The sequence below is a fragment of the Mycteria americana genome, chromosome 13 (assembly GCF_035582795.1).
Source record: "Mycteria americana isolate JAX WOST 10 ecotype Jacksonville Zoo and Gardens chromosome 13, USCA_MyAme_1.0, whole genome shotgun sequence".
Taxonomy (NCBI): Eukaryota; Metazoa; Chordata; class Aves; order Ciconiiformes; family Ciconiidae; genus Mycteria; species Mycteria americana.
Window position 1 is genome coordinate 9011763 of NC_134377.1, and position 24330 is coordinate 9036092.

A 24330-nucleotide genomic window follows, 5' to 3' on the forward strand; every position below is an offset into this window, starting at 1 on the left:
CCCTGCCCAGCCCTGAAGGCCACGTGGGCTGGCCACGCGTGGAGGGTGACCAAACACTGCCACTGCAGCCAGCAGCAACGGAAACCTTCTCCCCCTCCATCCCAGGGCCAGCGCAATGGCCTTTCTGGTGCACATGGAAACGTCAGGGGGTTGTGAACTTCAGCCTCCACCTTCCTTCCTAAATTGCATCCCCTGTTTTTAACTCCTTTGGTGAGAAAATGGGGCAGAGAACATGTCCTCCAGAGAACATGTCCTCCAGAGAACATGTCCTCGTGAACATGTCCACGAGGCACAACACTGATGGCTCCCACCAGCAACTTCAGCAAAACCTCTAGAAGCAAACACGCATCTGCCCCAAGGCACTGTCATCCCAGCACCGAGGACGGGGCGGTGGCTGGTCTCTGCCTCCTGGGACCACCATGTCCATCTCTGAACCTTCTGTCACCCCTGCATGAACCGGGGAACGGATGGGAAGAAATAACCCTGAGCATCTTTGGGTCTCCAGCTACAGTGCCAGCCAGAAGCTGCTCACCATGGGAAATACAAAGCTCGGGCACAGAGACATTTAGCAGTTCGAATCCTTCAAAACTGTTATTTAAAATGATGTGCCTGTGTCCAAACTCAGCCCGTGTTGACGGATTGTCTAGCCCGTCTATTCATACATCTGCAGAGCTACTCTCACAGCGACGCACGCCATGTTCCCCTTTCTTCCACCAGCTGAAAAATAGCCTTTGTATTTTGCATGAAGCTCAGGCAGCCGTTACCGAAATGACCCAAGCGATAGCTGCTGGGAGACGTTAAAGACGCCAGTCTGACTGCTGGTTTATGGCCAGGGGCTTTTCCACCTGCCCAGCGTCGGGCTCCTCCAGAAGCAACCCCATCCGTGACCAGCCCCTGCCACTGGCCTTTCCCCTGCCACAGTTACACTAAAACTCCAGATAGTTTAAGCAGAGAGAAACGCATCTCCAGGACCTCTCATTAAATACCAGCTTCCATTTCACTTCGTGTAATGGAATTTTCCCACTTGGGAAGAATAAATCGAAATCCCCCCCCAAAATGCATAATGTATGAACTTCTGAACAACATTAGTTTGCTGTGCTACACCATCTGTTAAATACCTGCGTAAAATGGATGCTTCAGCCTTATTAAGAAACAATGCTATACTTCTAGCCATATGGATTTTGATTAACGGAAATGTAGCATTTTAGCAAAGTTTTTATTCTTGTGGAGGTTTGTGGGCTGGTGGTAGGATGTATTGGCTTTTGAGAAAGTCGTCATGAATGCCATTAGAAATCGTTTAAATTTAAAGGACGGAATAATCATGAGGCATTTTTAAAGCGTGCGGAGTCTCAGTGTTGGCAGCGCAGCAAAAACTCAATATTCCCAATATTAAGGCTTTCCTCTCTCCTCCAAAGCGCGAGGCAGCCAGGGAGAGGCCAGCCACCGAGGGAGCCGGGAAGGAGCCGGGGACAGACTCCGTGGCACGGTGGCCACAGGCAAGAGAAAGCAACCTCCTGCACGAGCCTGCCTTGCTGCGGGGACCGGGCTGCTCAGGGAACAAGGCGTTATTCCCCTAGCAAGATGTGACTGGATGCCACGGGGACGGTCACGCTCGCTGCGCAAAGCGAGCGCCCCGGCATCGCCGCTTGGTCCCTGGGATCAGCATGGGGAAGGGGTCCCGCAGCATCAGCCCCCTGCAGCGAGCTCTGGCGCCGAGTAGGGTCCAGCCCCAGTAAGATCACCGGGCGCTGGGAAAGAGCAAAGGAGGGGCTGTGCATCATCTCCAGCCCCGACGCAGGATTTGGGAAATACTGGGGGATTAATTGCGAAGTGTAGCATTACAGCATTAGCTCAATAACGTTTAAGAGAGAATTCACGAGTGCCAAAAATGGCCATTCCTGCTGCCTGCCTAAGCCATGGCCATCCCCTGCCCTGGCCGTCCAGGTCAGTGGCACAGGCATGGGCACGGGCACGGGCATTCCGGCGGCCACGTCAGGCTGAGCTCACCTTCCCCTTCTCCCTTGGCACAGGTGGGAACAGCTGCTGCTCACAGATGTTATTTATGCAGAACTATTATCTCAATTATATATGTATGTTGTTGGAATCGCTCATGCCTCCCGATTAGTTTGTTTCCAGGGGAAATGTACAGTACAGATTAATTACTGAGCGGTTTCGGAGGACTGGCATCATTAGCTCAGCCCCGGTGCTCGGCACTGCGGGATGCACGTGCACGGCCAGCCTGGGGATGGACAGCCCCGTGCCACCCCTGTCCCGTGGCAGGGCACCCTGCGGACCCCGAGCTCACCCCAGGGCTGGGACCATCCCCGGCCGGTGGCACGGTGGGCACAAGCACGGCACCCGCCTGCAGCCGCTCGCCGGGTCGCTCAGCGCCGGCTGTGAACTGCGCTTAAGCTATGGCAAATCTGCTGCGATCCCTGCTCCTGCCTTACAGCATCCCTATGGCAACACGTCCCGAACGCAGCGCCTCTGGAGGTCCGTATTAGACAGATAGGAAATGCGCTGAACAGAAGGTAATTAACAGGGCTGTGGGGAAAAAAAAGGAAAAAAATACTTAAGCACTGTTGGCTTAATTACAGAGAAGTGCTCCTTACAAGACAACCCTCGTCAGCGTGAGAGGCACTTCTCGCTCTGGCTTGGGCAGTGGGACGTTTGCACAGCACAGGGTCATCGCTCGCTCGGCGCACAATTAAAACCAGGAGATCAAGGAGCAATGGTTTTAAACTAAGGGAGGGCAGATTTAGACTGGATTTAAGGAAGAAATTTTTTACCATGAGGGTGGTGAGGCACTGGAGCAGGTTGCCCAGAGAGGTAGTGGAGGCCCCATCCCTGGAAACATCCAAGGTCAGGTTGGACGGGGCTGTGAGCAGCCTGATCCAGTTAACGATGTCCCTGCTCTTGCAGGGGGGTTGGACGAGATGACCTGGAAAGGTCCCCTCCAATCCAAAGCATTCTATGATTCTATGATCTGTAAATATTTCCTGCAGCTTCCCCTTGGCCGAGGTAAAGGGTGATGCTCCAAGGGGCAGGGAGATGCCCGCTCGGCCGAAGGCACCTACCTGCTTGCGCAGCCGCTCCAGCTCCTGGGCGCCGGTGCCGGGCTCCCCCGGGGCTGCCAGCAGCAGCTGCACGTCGGCGAGCAGGGCACGCGTCCGCCGCAGGTCCCGCCGCAGCCGCTTCTCCACGTCGAAGTCGCGGTGGCCGATCTGGGGAGAGGAGAGGGGGTGTCCTGAGCCCTGCTGCCCCGCAAAACCTCTGTCGGACCTTTCCGTCCCACCCCCCAGACATTCCCTACAAAATTAAACCACCAATTTGGAAACATTTTGGTAATGCTGAAGTCATGGCGCAAGAAGATATTAAATATCAATGTATAGATACTGCGATTTTCCCTCTTTCTCAAATAAAAATGATTTAATAGTTAAATAAAAGGGAGAAAATAAATTACATAAACATCAAAACTGGCAGATTCCACCAAAACACCACATTTATTCCCCACCAGAAAGCTGTTCCTCTGAAAACATTAGCCCATCAGCCGCATGCCTGCCCAGCGAGCCACCCCTGTGGCCAGAGGCACAGCCCAGCCGCACGACCGGGGGCACAGGCGGGCGCTGCGGGTCCCCAGAGCCATAGCACCCTGTCCTCGCGGCCACCAGGTACTGTCACCCCCCTGGAAAACCACCCTGGCCGAGGGGTAGGGTCAGAGAGGGGCAGACCCAGAAGATGCGGGTCCAGCGTCTGTGCCGAGAGCTGGCACAGAAAATGTAAAAGTCATTGCGTGAAAGAAAAAAAGCCAGAAAAAACCTTCTGCCCCTTTGGGGCAAAGAGTGACGAAGGCAGGAGAAAGTCAGCCCAAAGAGGAAAGAGAGAGAAAAAAAAAAAAAAAAAGGGAAACGCTGATGAGGAAAGCTTCATTAGGAGTTATTTACACATCTCTAATGCAAAGCATCTGGAGTCCCTGCCAGCCGCAGAGGGACGTAACCGATGCTGCCGCCTTCGGTGCGGGAGGCAGCAGTCTCTCGCGCGTGAATCCCCAGCAGTGCTGGCGGAAAATAACTGCTGGGTGATTTTGGAGGCTCATCCCCGGGCAGAGTAGGAAGGACCTTAAAAAAACTCCCTCTGCACTCCCCCTGAAGCTGAGAGCAACCATGGTTACGAGGATAAAAGAATTAGAAAATCACCACATAAACAGGTTTCAGTGCTTGATTTCAGACTGATTGAAGTATAAGAGTATTTTCCATTTAGTCTCTTTTCCACAGCTCTTCTTGTTTCAAACCCGTTCTATTTTCTGTTCACTGGCCAAAATGAATTGTGCAGATTTGACCTTGTAACCTGGTTTAGAGCTGTCTGGCATTTGCTGGAACCTGAAATCGTTGGCATCTCCATTTCCTTAATTAGTTTTCCGGGTTGGTTTTTTTTTTTTCTTTTTTAATAAACTGCTCTGGAGCACACTGTCCACTGTAAATCAGACAGCATTTGTAACACACGCAGCAGATTTGCTGTTATCCCTGCCATCCCTACAGACTGTATCTTGGATGCCGTTCAGCATCATTTTCCCGTAGCTCAGGGTCTGCCCACTGCCACAGACGATGGCTTTTGTACCGTAACTGGAAGCAGCGGGTACGGCAGCCGCTTCCCACCACGGCAGCCTGGTGCTTTCTAAGTTACAAAGCCAGGATTTCATTTAAGAGCTGCTTTCAAGGCTCTGGTTGTATTTCGCATACACTACAGCAATACCCAGATACGCTATGCCATCTCCCCTTCCCCTCTTGGCGGGGGCCGGGGACTGCCCCGGCAGCGCCTGGGGACAGTCCCGGGAAGGAGAAGGTGTCTTTCCTCGAGAGCCCTCCCGCCTTTGCGCCGGGCAGCTCCTGCTGCCTCCTCCTCGTCTTAGTTCTCCTCCACCGAACAAGAGGGACGTGTTGGACTGAGAGGCAGTTGTAATAATACCCTGCTTTTATACAGCAAGATTTATTCTGACAGCTCCCAAAACATTTTATAAGCCGGGAGCCGGGGGGACGTTATGGATAAGCCTCGTCAGACCATTTTGTGTCTACTTGAAATATGCCCGCCATTTCAGAGTTGCAAAGCTCCCAGATTCATCCCGTTTAATGAACACATGCAATCGCCAAGCCCGGTGAAATGGTGAAATCCAGCCGGCTCGTGCTAACGGCCGGAGGATGCGCTGCTTAATTACCACAACTCCAGACAATCAGTTCCTCCTCTCCTGCGCACGCAGGCTGAGTTGCAACGCAACGGGGGCTGTGCAAGGAGGGTTGGGAGGCATCAGCACAAACCTGGCCTTGCTGAGCTCTGGCAAGCCCTGGGGTGCAGCAGCACTGAGACGGCAACTCTGAACGTGCCGGGCTGACACCGTCCTTGGCCCTGGCAGCGCCGTGGCCCCGGGGAAGGGCCAGGCGGGACCTCGCTTGGTCACCAGATCTCCTTCAGCAGGAGCTGGTGCATGAGGCAGCCTCCGGGCCTGGCTGCTCAGCGATGCTAAGTGATGCCCAAGCCGATAAATGTTGTTCAATGAGGCCGCGTTCAGTCCCTCGCCTTCTAATTTAACAGGGAGCAGCTGTGTGTGCTTTTCCCATTACGTGCACTTCAATCACTGCCACAGACACATTACAGAGCGAAAAAGGATTTGTTCAACAAACGTGTCTGGGACAGAACTCCTCTGCAAAGAGCAGAATCTGATAAACTGCTTTTCTGGGCAGTTGGAGCTACTCCAGGGTTAGTCCTGGTTAGTTTGACTCTCATGAAAATACCAGCAAAAAGCGGATGCCTCCCCCTGCTTAGATAATTCTCCTGTAGAAAAGCGAACAGTTCCCCTTCATGGCTCCTTAGTGGGACCGGCTGTCTCCTATATGATGCCCACGGTCCCAAAACCCTCCCGGCACCCAGTGCCTGTTGCGGCACACGCCGCTGCTCTCACGGGTAGCATTTGGAAGAGGCAAGGGATGGAGGGCATCACAGCTGGCTGCACATGCGTGAACAACCAAGCTGTCGCCCCATCCACACGTGCACATGCATTCACGATCCCTTTTTACGGGCAGCGTTTTGAGCTGGGGCACGGCCAGCGAAGCGGCTTGGCTTGGCCAGGAGGTAGTGCAAGGAGAGCGGAGCACGCTTCTCCCTGCCAGCAGCCCCGCCAGGTTGGCCCCAGGGCGGGCACTGTCCTCTTACCTGCTCACACAGGGTGCCGACGAGCCCTTCCAGGTCCTGCTTCTCATGCAGCACCATCTGCTTCTCCTCGTACTCCTGTTCCAGCTGCATCTCCAGCTGCCGGAGCTGTGTGCGGGAGACAACCCCAACCATACTCAGAGCCCTGCCGCCTCCTGCCAAAGCCCTGCACCCCAGCAGGGCACGGCCACTGCCACGGCGGGGACCCGGGCGGCTGGGCAGCCCCTGGGAGAGGGTGCATACCAAAGCCTCCCATCGCTGCAGCCAGCGCTGGGGACCAGGACCAGGCCATGTACCCCGGAGCCCCTGCTACCCCCCAGGCAGTGCAACTGCTCCTGGTCAGGAGGAGCAAGGGTTAGGAGTCCAGGAGGCTGCAGGACTGCTGGGGACACGATGGGCTGTTTGAGCCACCCCACCTGCGAGGCATGCTCAGGTGTCCCCAAAGGCTGTCCCTGGAGCAGTAACAGGGGACCTTCAGCCGAGCTAGAAGAGGGTCGGCTCTAATCCCTCCAGGTTTCCTCAAGGCATCCCGTGACCACGAGCCAGGCAGGCAGCACGCTTCTTGCTCCAGCTCCCCACCAGTGAGGAGGCGGCAGTGGCCTCGCAGGGCAGAGCGTGCCATAAAGGCAGGATTTGTGCTGCTCCTGGGAGCAAAGGGAGGCTCAGAGCCAGCACTGAGCGCAGGAGCCTGCATCCCTCTGCCTTTGCCTCCGCTCAAGCATCGCCGGCCCACAGCACTGCAGCAACGGCAAGGGCTTTGCAGGAGGGAACCGGACCCGGGGCGGCTTCGCAGAGCTCTGCCGTGCAGTTGTGAGAGGGCAGCGAGTCCAGCTGGGGGGGTGGTGGTGGAAACGTGTTACCAAAGCAAGCCAGCCCATCTCAAAGCCCGCTCCTCCCCTTGCAAGCAGCTGCGTGGCTGTGCCCACAGGAGCAGACGTGCCAGGCTGCGACCCTGGCACAGCTCCCCGGAGCCCTCCCTGCCCCAGCCGCCTCCTGCACCCCCAGCTGCTGCTCAGAAACAGGGTTTAAAAAGGGAATAGGAGCAGGCTGCTAAATATCGATTGCTCTCCAGAGTGTCTCTGCCATTTACTCATTTGGAAAGTAATACTCAGGCCGTGCAGGGTGAGGGAGAGAAAGGATGAATGACGTGCCGTCGGCTGAAAGCAGCCACAAGGCACTGCATCTCCTTTAGCGATGCTGGCAGTACCCTGCTCTCTGCACAAGGCAATTAAACAGAGAGGTGCGGAAGGGCGGGAGGACCCGGGGAGGAGCCCTGAGCAACGTGTCCTTGCAACCAGCCCGGAGCTTCAGCAAAAAGTGGCCAGTGGAGAGGGGGAGAGAGCAGCACCGAGCTGTTGCTGCAGCATCCAGCAGAAGGGCAGCACCACGGGAAGGCAGCGCGGTGGGAAATGGCAGCGCCTGCAGGCAGTGGCAGCCCCCCAGCCCCCAGAGCCTGTGGCTTATGGCATAACTACATGCTGACAGGAGCAGGAGGAGCAGAGATTGCCTCGTTTGCCTTACCACTTGTCCTGCCTTCCTAAAATAGTGCATGCAAAGCCCCACCGATCGCTTCATTAAGCTTCAGCGATGTTAATTCACTATCGACAGACAGGTATGCCCCAGGCCTAATGGGAATTGGCTGCTACCATGCAGCCCCACAGCCCCGAATCAAACACCTCGGGGATTTTGAAGAAATTGGAATTCATGTTTGCATGCCACCAACCTCGCAGCCTTGTTGAAAGTTCATTTCGTTATCACCAAACACGAAGCCCTAGCTGGCTGGAGTTGGTGCCCTTGCTGTGACGCTGGTGTTACTGGGATCACCGTGCCCGTGCGCTGCAATCGCACGTGGCTCTCGCGCACCGTCCCCAACAGTCCCTCCGTTGCGGCAGGGACTCGTGCCTGACCCAGACCCTGATTTTGCACCCCGGGGCTGTGACTGGGGCTCATGCTGGGCTGGTGGTGGGAAAGCAGCGCTTGCCCGCCCCGCTGCTCCCTGGGGAGGAAGGACCCCTGGGAACGGCTCCTCCTCTGCACCACGGACAGGGGGAACCCTGGGCAGCACCCAGCATCGTCCCCCCCACCGGCGCCAACCTACCCTCCTCTGGCAGGACTGCCGCACGTCCTCCAGCTCCTCGTCCTTGTCCTCCAGCTCCTTCTGGTGGATCTGCTTCATCCGCTCTATCTCCAGCTCCAGCCTCTGGTGGAGCTGAAAGATGAACGCGCAGTGGTTGCACACAACCCCGGAGGGACAAGGAAGGTGCAGGGATGAACATCCCCGGCATGCCCTGCCCCAGCCCAGGTGGGGACCATGCTACCTGCTCCAGGTGATCGACGGCAGCCGTTTGCCGCTCCAGCTCTTTCCGCTGCTCAGCAGCACTGGCCTCCAGGTCCCAGAGCTGCTTCCTGAGCGTGAGCACGGCGCGGGCGTCCAGGGCGCTGGGGGTGCTGAGCTCCTGCACCCGGCCGGCCAGTACGGTTGCCCGCTGTGCCAGGCTGGCCACCTCCGCCTCCTTCTGCTGCTCGGCAAGGGCAGAGCAGCAGGTCAGCAGCCGGGCCCCAGACACGGGAGAGGGGCCTTACACCCGCACCTCACTCTTAAAACCCAGACCATTTCCAACAGCATCATCAGAAACACCCCAGAGCAGCAGCAGGCAGCGGTCAGCCCCCTCCCTGCACCAGCAGCCCCGTCCCCACCATCAGCCCCGAGCAATCCTTTCCCTCTTGGGTTCGCTCACTCGCTCCTGACCTCTCCTTCCTCCTCCCACGGGCTGTCCCCCGCAGGGGTTCCCCGCAGCCCCCGCTGCCTGGGGTGCCTGGCAGCCACCTTGCAGCTTCCCCCCACCCCAGCACACCATGCCCCTGCCGCTGCGGGGGGCTCGGCCGGCGCCCGGTGCAGCACCGTCCCACGGGGGCACAGACCTGTGGCTTCTTGCAGGCGAGATTGCGGGTAGAGGCGTGAAGAAGAGCACGAATGACTTCAGTGAAAATGAGGGTGGGCCTAATTAGCTAAACCATGGGATGGGTATCACTTGTAAAAAGTGATAGCCTTTCTTCTGGCAGAGGATAATGTTATTTAAATACATCAGGCACATCCTAGAATTGCACTAAAAGAAATTGGAATCAAGTTGCCGGCTTTGTGCCTGATTGCCTCTGCTATAATTGCAAAGATAATGGCTTTGCTCCAAGAGCTGCTCCTGAAACTGGATATAATGCAGCAAAGCGGGATATTTTCCTCTTACCTCTAAGCTCTGCTGAAGTTTGCCCATCTCCCATCGGATGCTGGTGTTCTCCTGTGACACTTTTTCACGGAGGCTCTTCTCAAAGGCAGACTCTCCCAGGGCCTGGGCTAACTGCAGGTCAAACCTGCAGGGGGAAACACACGTTACCTCTCCCGAGCGGGCCTGCGACGGCAGCACGGCTGCCTCCCGGCCCAGGGAGCTGCGCCAAGGCAGGCGGGGAGACAGCCTCAGCCGGCGGCAAGCCGCTTCTCCGGGCACTGGACTTTCCAAGTGCTTTTGAGAGGACAAAAAAAAAAAAAAGCGCCTATTGTCTGCAAAGTGCTGCCATCGTTTTGTGAATCCTTAATTACTCCACACAAGTGCCAGCCACAGGAACGGTGTGGAGCAGCAGCGATGTGCACCCAGGCGGTCACCAAGAGCAGAGCGCAAACACTACTGCGATCGGCTGCTACAGACACAAAGCACCCCGAAAGGTGCTTGTGCGTGGGCAGCAGCCCTCTGCTCCCCGCCACTGCAGGCAGCTCCATCTCCAGGGCTGGCCAGGACTCTGCTGCACCGAGGGTTTGTTTTCAGCTTAGAAAGCGTTGCCGCTTCAGAGCAATAATCCTCAGAGCTTCTCAGCACCTTCATATCGCTGGGTCGGACCAAGCCCCAGCCCACAGTCAGTGTCTCAGCGCAGGTAAGCAGGGAATACCAGCAAAGAAGTATAAATTAAGAGGAATCATAAAGCGATTGGTGATTTCCCATGTTTTCTGTGCCCGCTTGGTCTTGGTATCCTATTTTTGAAATAGGTTTTTGAAATAGGTTTTTGAAAAGCTATTTCATTCACTGGTATCAAACGGCAGCATTAAAACGCTGGGGTCATTTCTTGGCTACAGGGCTTCTCTCCTCCATACCAGGTGCCTGGTTTGCCAGCAGCGCTCCCAGCACGGGCGCGTCTGCGCCGACGGCACACCGAAGCCTGGGACACCCTGGCACGAGGGTGCCCCCACACCCAGCGACGTGGGAGCCAGCATGCTCGCCCAGCGCCAGGCAGCCCTCCCCACGGTGCCACCAAGCATCGCACTGGGAGTGATTTCTGCTATGGAAGTGCGTTACAGTCACACGGCAACAGGATGTAAAAAATAACCTCCTGGCTTGGTGCAACCTCCAGCAGTCGAAGTAGATGAAAACAGCAGCCCTTCCAGGAACTCCTCACCTGAAGCCACCCTAAGCATCCCCATCCCCTGCCCTCCCGCTCCAGCAGCCCCGGCCCTCCGAGCTGCTCCCGCCAGCCTTACTTCTTCTGCCTCTTCTCCAGCTCGTGGCTGCGGCTCTGCTGGCTCTCGGCGAGCACCCGCGCGTCCTCCAGCTCACAGGCCAGCTGCCTGCACCGCCGCCGCAGCTGCTGGGACACCTTCTTGGCCGCCTCGCATGCTGCCTGCACCTCGCTGAGCTGTGGGCAGAGGCGACGGTGAGCGGCGGAGGGACCCTACGGCACACACACACCCCGCAGCCGCTCCCCGCCCGGGGCTCGGCTCCGCTCTGGCACCAGGGGATGGTTCACCCAGAGATCTTTCGCCAAACAAGGACAAATTTAGGTGCCCCGACCCCTCACGCTCCAGGCACCCTCCTGTGTGCCTGCAGCATCCCAGCCCTCCTGCTGAGTCAGCGAAGCTGCCCCAGGGATGGACGCCTGATCCCATTTCTCTGCAAAAGGCAGTGCCTGGACTGAATGAGCCGGAACCCCAAGGATTTGCATCATGTTTGGGGCAGAGAGACACGCAGAGCTCTCGCCAGCCAGAGAACGGAGTCATTAAGCAATGACTTTAAATAAGCAAAATCTTGCATTAATGAAGCCTGTAATTCCAAACTAACTATCTGAAAGCAAATGGGCTGTTTTGCTTTACCCAAGCTCCTAAGACTGGGCTGCTTTTCTTATTACTTTTTAATGTACCATGAATAATATTCATTTCTTTATTTTATCCTTACGGGAAGTGACCTGACTCCCAGGCACCGCTCAGAGAAGCGCATTGGCTTTTTCCCTCCTCGTGGCAAAGCTCGGGAACTGCCAGCTCTTTACATTAGCAGCTCTTTGCGGGACAGCTGGTGCGAGCACAACCCGGCCCAGTATCCAAAAGCCAGACCGACACCAAGACCCACCACTGGGCCCCTCTCCACCCCGCAGCTTTCCACCCTGTGCTCACGCTCACGCTTGAACAAGGTTGAATTTTGCCACACTCTGGTGCAAAAGTAACTTTTTAAGCTTGAAGGAAGCTTTGGGTATTTATTCTCAAACCAGCCGAAAATAGCCAGTTTCCCCTGGTCACTGAGAGCATCAGCAGCAAAGGGCTGCATTTCCGAGCCTCAGCCCTGCGAAGCTTTGCCTGCCCCGGGAGCAAGGAGAGGACAACCGGCTCCAGCAGCAGCCCCGCTCCTCGGCGTGACCCCGGGGAGCCCCGTCCCCTCCCGCGCCCTGCGGCCGGCAGCACTTGCCTTTTGCTCCAGCCCTGTCCTGGTGCCCAGCTCGGCCTCCAGCCGCTCCTCCAGCTGCGCCAGCCGCTTCCGCAGGAAGGCGATCTCCGTCTGCGCGCAGTCGAAGCGCACTTGCCACTCGTCCTCTGTGAACGGAGAGACCCGGAGGCGCTGGGTGGGTGCTCAGGCCTGACCAGCCTGAGCAGCCGTGCCAGGGTCGGAGGGGCGAACGCGCAACGGCACTGCAGCTCCCGTACGGCACAGACACCAGCACCAAGCGCGTAGGGCACGGCTCTGCTTTGTGCACCCAGGGCTGCCCCGGCTCGGATAGCACATGTACCCCCGCCCTAGGCAAAGCATGCACGCGTCCCGTCCCGTCCCGTCCCATCCCATCCCATCCCATCCCACTTGTGTCTTAGCAGCCTCATCACTCCAAAACATGCTTCAGACACACTTTGAGCCGGCAAGAGTGCCGGGCAGTGCCAGCAAGCGCCAGCAGTGCCCTCAGGCAGAATCCCCGCCTGCATCCCCAGCCCCGCGCAAGAGCCACAGCTGTGTGCGACTGAGCCGTCGCTGCCAGCTCCCGCCAGACGAGCAATGCGGAATAACAGGGTGCCAAAAACACACTGGGGCGGCCAGGGGCTGGAGGAGCAGAGCTGCCGGGGGCGGGGGGGCACGCCTCTGCCCATTGCAAGAGGCTTTGCTGCCCTGCTGGGGCGGCCGTGCTGGCCCCACAGATCAGGCTGGGAGCCCAGAGTGCGCATCGCCCCTGAAAGGATGGCCCTACCTCCTCCAGAGCCACTTATCTTCATCTCACGCAACTGAACCAGCTGCTGGGCCTCTTCCAGCTGCTTTTCCACCAACTCCAGTTTCTTCTGCACTTGGTCGTGTTTGCTCTGGGGAAACCCGGGAAAGGAAGGGAGCAGCTCTACCCAGCTCCAGGGCACTCGGGTCCAGCAAGGCTGTGCCGAGAGCGCAGCATTGCCACCGGCACGGCCCGGCAGCTCGGGGCTCTCCTACCTGCAGCTCCTGCAGCTCACGGGTGCCCCGCAGCCTCTCTGCCCGCTCCCCATCCAGGACCTGGCAGGCGATGTCACCCTTGTACCGCTCGTCTGACAGCTCCATCGTCAGGTCAACGATCTGGGGGGACAACACGGAGTCAGGCTGGGCATTGCCCTGCACGCCGGCTCGGGGGGGGGCTCGGGGGCCGGCTCGGGGGCTCGGCACGCCGGCTCGGGGGCCCGGCCAGCCCGCGTCAACCCGAGTGTCCTGACTGCTCTCCTTTGGCAGCTGCCTGTGCTTAGGGGACGTGGTAAGTGCACACCGTCACCAGCCAGTGTCACCAGTGGGAACCCAGGCTCCCACTGGCAGTGCCCAGCAAAGAGCAACTGCTGCTGGAGCCCGCGGCTGCACTCCTCGCGTGGCTGCCCGTGGCAAGGCAGCCGCCCGCCATGGCTGCACAGCCGGCAGCTGGCACCGGCAGAGCGCTGCCTGCACTGTGCTGCCTGCACTGTGCTGCCTGCAGTCCGCTGCAGGCAGGGCTCATCAGATTCCTGCACCGTTCTAGCTGATTAGCATTACCTTTCATTTGAAACAACAAGCTGGTGAATGAAAGAGTGAATTATTAATCTGGAGAATTAATTCCATTTTCTGCAAAGCAGACGTGGACACGGCCTGTCCCGCTAATCCGGGCTGCAGAGGCGGCAGGGCCAGCAGGAACACGCAGGATTCCAATGCTCCTTTTCCTCCGTCTGACAGCATTTTAAGGCACTTCGCATTTTGCAGTCGCACTACACAAGCTCTTCAGGGGGTCCAGCAAGTTTAACTCGGTAAGTAAACTCGGTAAGTAAGTAAACTCTTTCCCTGGGGACACAGTATTTTTCTAGGTCTGTCCTGAGGGGTTAGCTTTGCTCAGCAGTCCCAGCCTCGTGGGTGTGATTTGATTTTTAACACAGAGTTTAAGTTAAATGATCTTTAGCCGCTTCCCATTGAGAAGGGGGTCCCTGGCCCTCGGGGCTGTTGGTACCGTTAACCAGAGCTGCAGCGTTACACCTAGACCACAGCTCAGCCAACCCTTCCCGAGGGGTGATCGCCGCAGCCCGGCGAGCCGGGTAAACCCAGGGTATTTGTAGCAAACTTGGGAGCTCCTTCTCCTCCTGGTGCTTAACAAAACCCCAGCTGCAATCGTGCAGGAGCCCGTGCATCCGAGGGGGGACTTGATACAGGACCAGCGGCCGGCTGGGGATGCCCGCGGTCCCCAACGTGCCTCCCAACATGCCCAACGGGACGGCCAAGCGGCTGCCCCGGCAGCTGCCACCCCCCAAGCACCACGCATGGCAGGGTCATGCTCAGAGCCAGGGGACGGGCAGGACACTTCTGCTCGCTGTCTCCTCAATATTAGCATTTGTCCCATTAAACTAAGTCACTTCTGGTGTCTGCAGAGGTCAGCGAGCCTGCAGTCCTGAGAGCGTAATGAGAACTTGATACATCTGTGTGTAATTTCCCATTCTAATGATACCCTTTTGTCAGCAGAAGGGCTGACATTCGCTCTGCCGCTTTTCAGCCTCATACGCTGGGCCAGTGGCAGCATGAGGACGTCTGTCCTTGCTTGAGGGGACATGAGGCTTTCCCTGGGGACACTCCTGGGAATGGCCCATCCCCAGGTCGTCTGGGCTGCTCTCCAGGTGCAGACCCTGGGGGACCCGTTGCTCTGGCAGGCAGGATCCCACCCAGCAGGGACTGCAGCGATGCTGGCACTGGGTGCTGCAGTCGGGCACTGGGTGCTGCAGTCGGGCACCGCAGCCCGTCTGGGTCCTGCACAGAGAACCACGTCTGGCTGCGGTTACTCTGCCGGCAGTTCGGCAGCTGCCCCCTGCCCAACCCTCTGCTGATCACGGCTCCTCCTGCTGTAATGTCATTGGTGGTCATATTTATCCCGATATGGCTTAATTTCCAACTCAACCAAGCGGGGCTGCAGAAAAGGCTTTTTTGGGGGGCTCTACCTTGCTTTCCAGCTTCTCTGCGGTCTGCCTGAGCTCGCTGCATGCCTGCTCGGATTTTTCCAGCTTCCTTCTCAGCACCGCCAGCTCCTCCTAGGGAAGATTGCAAAAAAAACACATGTGGAGAGCTCCAGCATCCTCAGTTTATTTATGAAAATCTTGTTTTCTGTTAAAAATGAGTGGGAGAGACATAGCTGCCTTATTAATAAAATTTGCCAGGCAACTTTGAAGGCTGTTCACTGCAAACTGCTGGGACTACAGCTCCTGACATGAATTTCATTGGAGGGAATGTCAGCTTTGGTGTGCATACAGAGCACGTTTTATGAGAAAGAAGCAAACCTCAAAAGCCTGGGATGAACAGCCAAACGTCTGAATTTTGCTCATGGAGTGTTCCTGGGGCCCTGGCAGGCTATCACAGAGCGGTTGCAAAGGCACATTGTTTTCTGTGATTCTTTTTCAGGCAGCCTGACTGTAACGGCAGAAAGAGCTGCTCCGTGCAGCCTTGTCCTGCTTTGATGTCCAACACTGAGCAGAAGCAGAACGTGCAGAGTTGTGATAAAAACAGAGGTTAACGGGTGATGGGGCCTGATGGATCCCAGGCGGGTTTGGAGAGAGAAACAGAGGCTTGGGCAGCTTTTATTTCGTCTGAACCAGCCTGAAAACAGCTTGTTAAAACCTCACTAAGGCAAGAGGAGGAGCAGGATGCCGAGGAAGACGGACTATGAATTTAGCGCAGGCCTCAGACAGTGCGGAGGGGCGAAAGGTGCCTTTCCCGGGTCAGCAAATGCCCGTTACCATCTCCCATCAGCAGCGGCAGCTCAGGCGGAAGGCAGCACCGCTCCGGGGACAGTACGGAGCAGAGTCCCCTGCGTCAAGGATGCGTTTGGCTGCTCATCATCCATCATCCCACAGACTGATGTGGGGCACCCGTCCCCAAGGGGCTCGGCTCAGCGGACCCAGCCCAAGCAAGCTCACGGGGGGCACGGGGAGGGCAGCGAGGCACCTATGGCCCTGGGACGGAGCTTCAGCTGCAGGGACATTTGCTACTGTCCCTGTAAGGAAGGAGACAGGGACAGTCTCTCCTTCCACAGCTCTGCAAAACACATTACTTGGGGGAAAAAATGCAGCGCTAAGAATAGATGACGACTTCTGGATGGTCAGCAAAACATCTCTGCCCTGGCAGAAGTGACTTCCAGTTTGACCGACCCAAAAGGCAGAGCCCATAAAGCATCCCGTCCCAGCCCATCCCATCCTGTCCCGTCCCAGCCCATCCCATCGCCTGGTGCGTACTTCTTTTGCACGGAGCTGCTCCTCCGCAAGGTTAACGCTGAGCAAGGGCCGCACGCGGCTCAGCAGCTGCCACCAGGGCCAGTGCCTGACCGCCTGGAAGACCACCAGGTTCTTCTGGATGCAGCGGATGGCGAGGCGCTGGATCTGCGGGGAGACATGGCTGGCAGTGCCCCTCGCCGAGGCCGAGCCCACCGGGGAGGACCGGGCTGGGGCACCGGGATAGAGAGGGATGAGGTGGTGGAGGAGCTCTGCGCTGCAGGGGATGGCAGCGCAGCATCTTACGGCTGCCCACGGGGCAGGGCAGAGTGGGTACCCCTCAAAGGAGCAGCCTGCTCTGCTCAAAGAGCTGCAATTTGGATGCTCTGGGCTCTATCACAGCAGCACCAAGCCTGTGCTTTGGTGGGCACAGGGCATCCACAACCTGCGGGATGGATACCTTCAACCTCTTGAACTTCTGACGACCGAGGAAGCCCTTGCAAGCAGCCTGGAGCAGGATCATCTTCTGGGCTATCAGCTTGTCGCGCTGCTTCTCCAGTCTGGAGATGACACCCGGCTTCAGGAAAACCTGACAGCAAGCAACAGAGGTTATGCACCCCTAGGACAGGGTCCAAAACCTGCCCGCAGCCAACGGGACATATTTCTGGCTAAGATCTGGCAGCCTCCCCCGTGACCTGCAGGAAACTGAAGGTCCTTGGACCGGCCAGGACCAGCGAGTGCAGCCACTGCACCAGCCCGAAACGCTGGGCTGGAAGGGGACTCCAGCCCTTCCTGGCCAAATCCGCAACACAGCTGTCTGCCCCGTGCCACGAAGGCACCTGAGGCAGCTCTGGCACCGACCTCCCCGGGGACACTCACGGGACAGCAAGAGGGAGCTGTGTCCTGGCTCCATCCCATCCCCGAGCCCGGCGGTGGGATGGCTGCACATCCCGGAGAGCTCCTTCCACCCGCCCCTCCATCTCCTGCTCCCGGGCATCGCCGAAACGGGGCGTACGGGGCTGCCCAGGTCCCACTGACTCCCCGGGGACTGGGCTGCTGAGTGCCCTTGGGGATCCGGCCCTCGCACTGTGCGCACGTTGGTATTTGCTCTCTGTCCCTGCCTCTTCTCATTCCTCCTTTTTGACATAGGCATCAATGATCAGAAGAAGCTGCAAGTCCTTGAAACTCTCCCCTTGGGCCACTGCCCATTTCCCACCCTCTGCACAGACGGCAGGGCTGCCTCTGCTGGAAACAGCATTTTTGACAGCGTACACACAGATACACACAGGTAACAGCAAAGATGCCAGTTTACAAGAGGAAAAACAGAATTAACCACACCATTTTCTTTAACTGAACTTGTCAGAAACACCTCACAAATGATACAGATTCGCTGATGCCATCAAATTTAGCCTGGTATCGATCTCTCAGAGTGCATGACGTCTCTCGGTCATTGCCTGGCGAAGTTCTCGGGATATGGGACCAATCACTCCTGAATATTGTGCACCATTTGCATAATACAGCTTTAATAAAAGCTGAATTACACTTGTGAAGCTGGTGGCGTACTTAAAGAGCTGCGTTTTAAAGATGCCAAATTGAATCAAAGAACCATTCCAAGGAAACTCACTTTCTTGAGATAATACTATGATTGCTCCACCACCTATTTGATTGTCTCATTAATGTCTGTATTAACTTCACAAGCCAGCGAGTTTTAGAAGCTAGTACAAAATCAATGCTCAAAGCGATGGCAAAACTAACTCCTCTATAACAAGATGTGACTGGAGCTGCTATCGCAGTATTGATTAACTACAAGGGTTTTCACAGAAGAGATAATTGCAAACTGCACTGTGCAGGATAAAAGAAAGTTATTTTGCTCCACAGAACCGTTTCATGAATTCTTTCTTTATAGACTCCGAGGGCTGAAGGCAAGCACGCATGAAAAATTAATTTTTCTTTGAGATTATCGCATTTAAGTTCAAATGTTGTTGCTGCGACAACTCTTGCACCTGCAGCTGCCCGGCTCAGCAGTGTTAACCCCGGCCCACCAAAACCATGAGCTGCCCAAGCCCCATTTACTCCCATGAGACATCAAAGCTAATTAGGAACTTAAATGCCATGAGGGGCCAGATTTCAACAATTAGGTACACAGTTTATCCAGGGTAACGCTTTCAAATGTGCATTAGGAGCCTTCCGCTTTGATTTTCGGTGAGGCTTGGTTTCCCAGCCCAGCTGGGTGCTGCAGGGAGCAGCGGAGGAGAGGCTTTCTCTCCAGTTTGGGAAGCTTTGGGCAGCCGAAGCTTTGGGTAGTGCCCAGCACGGGGCTGGCTGTGCCCGTACGCACCGAGAGCAACGGGGAAGCAGAGACCGGAGCCGTCGTACCTGGCTGCGTCCTATGGCGATGCTCTTCTTCTCCAGATCCAGTGCCTGGAAGAGCTCCTCTATAGCCTGCAGAGAAGGAGCACATCGCAGAGTTGCTCAGAAAACGTTTACACCCTGCACAAGCCTGCTGAAATAGGGTGCAGAAACCGCCGGTCCTTACAGGCACCCAGTAAGGGTGCATCCAGCTGTGCTCTCGTTTCCTCCTCCCCATGCAAAAGCGCACCCGCCCAGCCCAAGAGCAGCCTCCAAAACGGCTGCCCCAGCCCTGAGTCCTGGTGTGAGAAGGGCTTTCTGCCCCGGAGGCTTTTGGCAGGACAGGGAGCGGAGATCTGCAGCTGCATGCAAGATTTTCCCCCTTTTGCTGCCATCCCTGGGCTGGGGGGACCCCGATGCACGGGCGGCCGTGGACGGAGGCTACTCAGGGGAAGGCAAGACCCATCCCGGCCCGTCCAGCCAGGGTCCAACTGCGCTGTGCAGCTGCAAGCCCTTGGTGCTCCCCTCCCGCCTGGTCACCAACAGCTTGGCCCATGGAGCCGAAAGCGGGGAAAGCACTGAGTTCCCCCCAGAGCCTGCCGGCGCAGAGCTGAGCCCCTGCGGGGAGGCAAGCAGCAGATTAGTCCCGATCCACAGGAGAAGCCGGAACTCAATTACTCTGAGCTTTGGACCGACATGCGAACATAACAGCCAGCAATACCATACGTTTCCCCAGGGCAGCAAACACTATCTGGATGAATAGATGATTTGAAAACCCCAGAGCTACAGAAATTGTAACAAAAGTCCTCTGCTAATACTTCACTCTATACAACATCCTCTGGCGGCCTCGCGCATCTCCTCCATGAAGGACAAACCCACGTGAGAAATATTTCGGCACGGCCCTGGGAGCACCTTGCTGCAGCAGAAATGCAGCCCTAGCCCTCGCCAGCAGCCGTGCACGCACCGGGGCGAGGTGGGGACGGAGCATGCGAGTGCACGGGGGACGGACCACTACGGTGCACAAAACCGTGTGCCAGAGGCGAGGAAGCGCCAGCACCGCGGCTGTGCCCCGCTCCTGTGGCACTGCTGGGACCGGGGCCAGGCACAGGGCTGCGTGGGATCATCCCATCCCATCCCATCCCATCCCATCCCATCCCATCCCCAACAGCGGGGTCGGTTATTGCTGCACCATCACACCCTCGCTACAGACAAGCATCTCTTGTGCTCCAGCGGCCGAGTTAGTGCAGCTTACCGGGAAGCAGTCTCCAGCTAACAAAACCACATGGCAACAAGCTCCAGGGAAGATGGGATTTTTCAAATCCCCTGCTTACACGCTGCTGACGAGGCACCCTCTGCCTCCTTACAGCATTTAATAACAATATTGACCTTTTCTGACTGTCAAACTTGTCTTATTAAATCCCAAGGTCTTAACTGAATTTGCACACGCTGGCTGGCAGTTTGCACAACAGAGCACGTGCCCATGTTTAATTCATTTCCTCTCAGCTCTTCCCGGCTGTCAGTGCTTCTCGGCTCGCTCATAGCCTGTTCCAGGGGAAGGGGAGGTTCTCCCCAGTTTTTGCTACAAATTTATTATGAAACAAATAAAACTGGCAAATCTCCGCCTTCATTCCCGAGCTCCTTTGGCTTTCAGGCTTCGTGGGACGAGGCAAGGATCCACCACTGCGCTGCTGCTTTACAGGTAACGCCCGGTCCCCAGGAGCCTCCATGGTCCCTGCTCCGTTGGGTCCCTGGGAACGCTGCCTGGCTTGTCCTCAGCCAGCCGGTTTTTGGGGGAGCCAGGGCAAGGGACGGGGTGCCACCACGCTGGGCCAGAGCAATGCACGGATCCTGCCCGCTGCACATGCCTCCAGTCCCACAGTTTGTGCCCTGTCCTGCAAACGAGACCTACCAGGCATGCAGCCAGAGCACCGGAGGACCGAGGCACAGCCCTCAGCAAGCAGGATTTTCAAAGCTGTTTCCTCTTGAGCATTAAAAAGAAGCAATAACAGGCTTCATTTCCAGGCTGATTTCTCCAAGTCCTCTCCACGGTGCAATAACGTTGGCAAATGCAGCCCACGCCAGGCATGCTTACTGCCTTTGGAAAAACAGTTCTCAGGGGGAGAAACTCCGGGACAAAGAGCCGAGCTCGGCTGCTCTGCCAGGTTGCTGGAGGACCCGCATCCCGCTGTGCTTGGGCACGCGTGGGAAGGGTAAAGAGGAGCAGGATGCAAAGCCAGCCCCTGCAACCCGGCGCTGCACGAGGCTGCACCCACGCAGGATGCAGCCCCACTGCCAGATCACTCCTGACCATTGCTAGGGAGCTCCGACCGCCCAGAGCCCGGACGTGCGGCTTGGCCCCGCAGACTCCCAAACCCGATCGCCGTTTCTCAGCAGCACTGCGAATGCTGCTGAGCTACCCTGAGCCTTGCTGAACGTGGTTTTTCTCCTTCATCCCTAGTTCCTGAGGACAGCCTTGCACTTAAGAAACCCCCAGACCTGCACTGACAACCCTGCTACTAAAGCTCCGCAACAGCTGTCCAGATGTGCGCTCCCACCCATGGCAGGTCCTGCAGCAACAGAGCAAAGGAGCATCACCCACAGCTGTCGGGAGACGCTGGAGCTTGGCAGCCCACAGACCTGCAGGTATTGACCCTACAGCAGTCAAAGGAATAATATCAGCAACACCGCATGCCTGAGTGAGGCAGGGACTGGGAAAGCAGCTGCTGTCCCCGGGCAGGAGATGCTGGCATGACCCAGCCCATTTGGAGAGAGGACAGCCAGGCCCACGCAGGGTACAGGCAGTGCCAGCGCAGGGGCTGCCTGCCGGGAGCTCCAGGAATTGCTCCTCATTGCAAAGAAAGCCCTGAGCACGTTGGGGAGGGCTGGAAGAGCTCTGGCACCAGCAGAGCCCTGTGTGGGGGTCTCAGCCCATGCTCCCCAGGCCAGCCTGGGACGCACCTTGCTCTCGTCCGGCACCTCGTAGGCAGAGGTGTACTTCTTCATGATGTCCGGAGCCAGGACCTGGAAGCGCCTTCGGAACTGGGTCAGGAGCAGGCGATCCGCATACCCTGGGGGCAGAGAGACATCTCTGGGGGACGCACCAGCCCAGGGGCACGTGGCTTGCACCGAAATGTCGGGGAGGGAACCGGCAGTGGGGGCTGCTACGAAGGGTGGCACGTCCTGCACACAGCAAAGGTATCGCGGGTGGTGGGGACCGGGGAAGCTGCCCTTAGCGGAGAGAAACCCCTGCAGCGAGGGCAGGGCGGAGGGAGCAGAGAAGCACTGGAGATGCACTTGAGGTGGCCAGACGCCATCCCAGCACCTCTGTCGTGCAGGAGATGCCCCTGGGTCTCCTGCACGGGTCCCTCTCCCCCTGGCATGGACCGTGACCGCGGTCGGTGCAGGTCCAGCCTGATGCACAGATGCTCCAAGGGAAAGATGCAAGGGAAAACCCCACCGGAGCTGTGCCGCCCAGCAGCACCGCATGCTGCGGGCAGGAGAGGGGCCAGGAACCCCTGCAAAAAGCAGCAATAAAAACCCAGGGGTTTTGCTGAAGTGGGGCTGGCGAGAGGCGGTTGGTGAGCAAAGCGTGGAAGGGCTGAGCTGCCGGCAGGGCAGCACCGGCAGGCAGGACCAGCACGGCAGGCGGGAGCGGTGGAGGGCCGGGGTGTACCGATGCGGTGGAGGCGCAGGGCATCCAGGAGCTGGGTCCCCTCCAGCTGGGCTCGCAGGGCCGGCACATCCAGCCGCAGGGCTGCATCGGGCGGTGCGGGGGACCGAGGGACCGGCCCCTCCGCCCCCTCTGGCCCCGCTCCCGGGAGGAGGCAGTGGACGAAGTGCAGCTGGGACCGTCGGAGAAGGTTCGTGAGCGCGTCCTGCCAGGCAAGCAGAGGTCAGCGGGGCTGGAGGGGGCTACGGGGCAAAGGGGCAGCACGTGGCGAGAAACGCTCCCCGTGCACCCACTGCAGCGTGTCTGGGCAGGTGAAGGAGTCATCCTCAGAGCCCTAAAGCTCAGGTGCATGTTAGGAGCAATAGCTTCGGTCAGAGAGGTGAGCCCGAGGTGCAGGTCACAAATGCTGAGCAGGACCCTTCCTCTTAACGCGCCACATTTTCGGTTATGGACTACAAAAAGTTACCAGGGTTGAGGGTTGCTGGGCAGGGGTTTGCCAGGGGCAGCCAGGACCACAGAGCGGGCTGGCCAGGGAACCTACGGAGACTGAGCCTCGTCTGCTCGAGAGGGTTTAGGCACCTAATTATGGCTGAGATCAGCAGGAGCTTGGCACGTGCCCAGCCCGGAGGGCTAGTCTACTCGTCTGAGTGCTTAAGAGGATTAAGCGGTGGCACAGCAAGGTGCGTGTGTAATCTGCTTTATGATTTGTTTGCCTGGGATTCTTTCCCTGAGCAACAGCGGTGCTGGGGAGGCTCGTGGCCACCCACGGCCAGAGGAGAATCCTGGGCCAAGAGCCCTGCGGGGGACAGAGCCGCACCGGTGACCCCCAGCCCTGCGGTGTGGAAGGTGCCTGCCGAGGGGTGCGGGGCTCCCGAGGAGCGTGTCTAAGGCAGGGTCTCAGTGTGGGGTCAGGATACGCAGTGCTGCAAACACCCCGACCTGCAGCCACGAGGGTCCCGGTGCCCGCACTCACCGCCTGCAGTTTGAGCTGAGCACACACCGACCTCTTCTTCACGGCTGCGAAGCTGCTGGCGAAGGTCTTCCTCACGCAGCCGTTGCGGTGCAGGACCGCCTGGGAGCGTCCCTCCAGCCCCGCCACGGCGCGGCAGGCCAGCGGTGCCCGTGAGCGCGGCAACACCAGCTCCTTCACGGCATCTCTGTCAGGGCAAGCAACAAGATGGGGCGGTCAGGCCACAGCAGTGCCAGCACCGGGGAACCTCTGCCTCCCAGCCCCTTCTATGGGGACGCAACGCCCTGCACCCCAAATCTGGCATTGGTGCTGCCACAGGGCACCTGGCTGCAGAGCAGAGCAGGGGTGCCGGGACACCCCCCACCCCCTCTGTTCCCCTTTGGTTCAGGCGCCGAGCTGTTCACCATTATTAAAACTTCCCTGAATTGAAGTCCAAAACAAAATGAGCTGGGAGCGTTTAAGCAGAAAGGTAAAATCGTCCCGTGAGCGGAGACAACTGCAGCAGCTCGATTATGTTTCAATTCCAATTTAGTTTACGAGGTTCCTTGAAGCAATGGGGAAAACCTGAGCGGTTGCTGCACAAGGAGCTGCCCTCAGCCGGTGATGTCTTGCGGCCCTGACCCGTGCTGGATGCCCAACCTCACGGCACTGCGGAGCCAAGGACATTGCGGGGTCCCCCTGTGCCCCCCAACCCCCCCTGCCCACGCCTGCAGGAGGGAACCCCCGCTGAAACGTCAGTGCACAAGATCTGCTGACTCGAAGAACCCAGACAGCTTTGATGGAAAGCTGTTCACCGCAGCGTTATTCACCAGCTCGCTCCATAGCGTCTACTGCGATCACAACGTGTACATCTGGCTGTCAGTCAGCCCGGGGGCTTGATGGCTGTAAGTCAAACCACTTGACATCTGCTCCCCCCACCTTAACTAAACTCTCAAGATTCCCACAAAGCTGGGTTGAAAGCTGTGTTTTTTTCCAGCTTCCTTGCAGTTTTTCCCCCAGGTGGAGCTGGACTCCGGCAATGCAACACTGGTGTTGGCAGATGCCTCGGGCTGCCCCGCAGACGGGATCTGCTCGAGATCCCGTCCCCTCCTTGCCCACCCGAGGCTGGATCAGCTCCATCCCCTGGGCTGTGCACTGGGCAGGAGGTGGGGGGACAGGCAGGGACCCCTCGCAGCCAGT

At 57.8% G+C, this 24330-nt stretch overlaps 1 protein-coding gene across 1 annotated transcript in view; it reads right to left on the reverse strand.

Moving 5' to 3' along the window:
- MYO18B (myosin XVIIIB) overlaps window positions 1–24330 on the reverse strand; it is a 77074-nt gene that overhangs the window by 28718 nt on the left and 24026 nt on the right. Inside the window, exons 18-33 of the mRNA XM_075515852.1 lie at window positions 23155–23338; window positions 22185–22386; window positions 21470–21579; window positions 18539–18604; window positions 16623–16751; window positions 16187–16330; window positions 14900–14989; window positions 12918–13037; window positions 12685–12793; window positions 11919–12043; window positions 10724–10878; window positions 9444–9567; window positions 8520–8720; window positions 8300–8410; window positions 6205–6309; window positions 3078–3224 (exon numbers count right to left, since the gene is read on the reverse strand). Coding sequence (XP_075371967.1) covers window positions 3078–3224; window positions 6205–6309; window positions 8300–8410; window positions 8520–8720; window positions 9444–9567; window positions 10724–10878; window positions 11919–12043; window positions 12685–12793; window positions 12918–13037; window positions 14900–14989; window positions 16187–16330; window positions 16623–16751; window positions 18539–18604; window positions 21470–21579; window positions 22185–22386; window positions 23155–23338 — 2122 coding nt within the window. The remainder of the gene's footprint in view (window positions 1–3077; window positions 3225–6204; window positions 6310–8299; window positions 8411–8519; window positions 8721–9443; window positions 9568–10723; window positions 10879–11918; window positions 12044–12684; window positions 12794–12917; window positions 13038–14899; window positions 14990–16186; window positions 16331–16622; window positions 16752–18538; window positions 18605–21469; window positions 21580–22184; window positions 22387–23154; window positions 23339–24330) is intronic.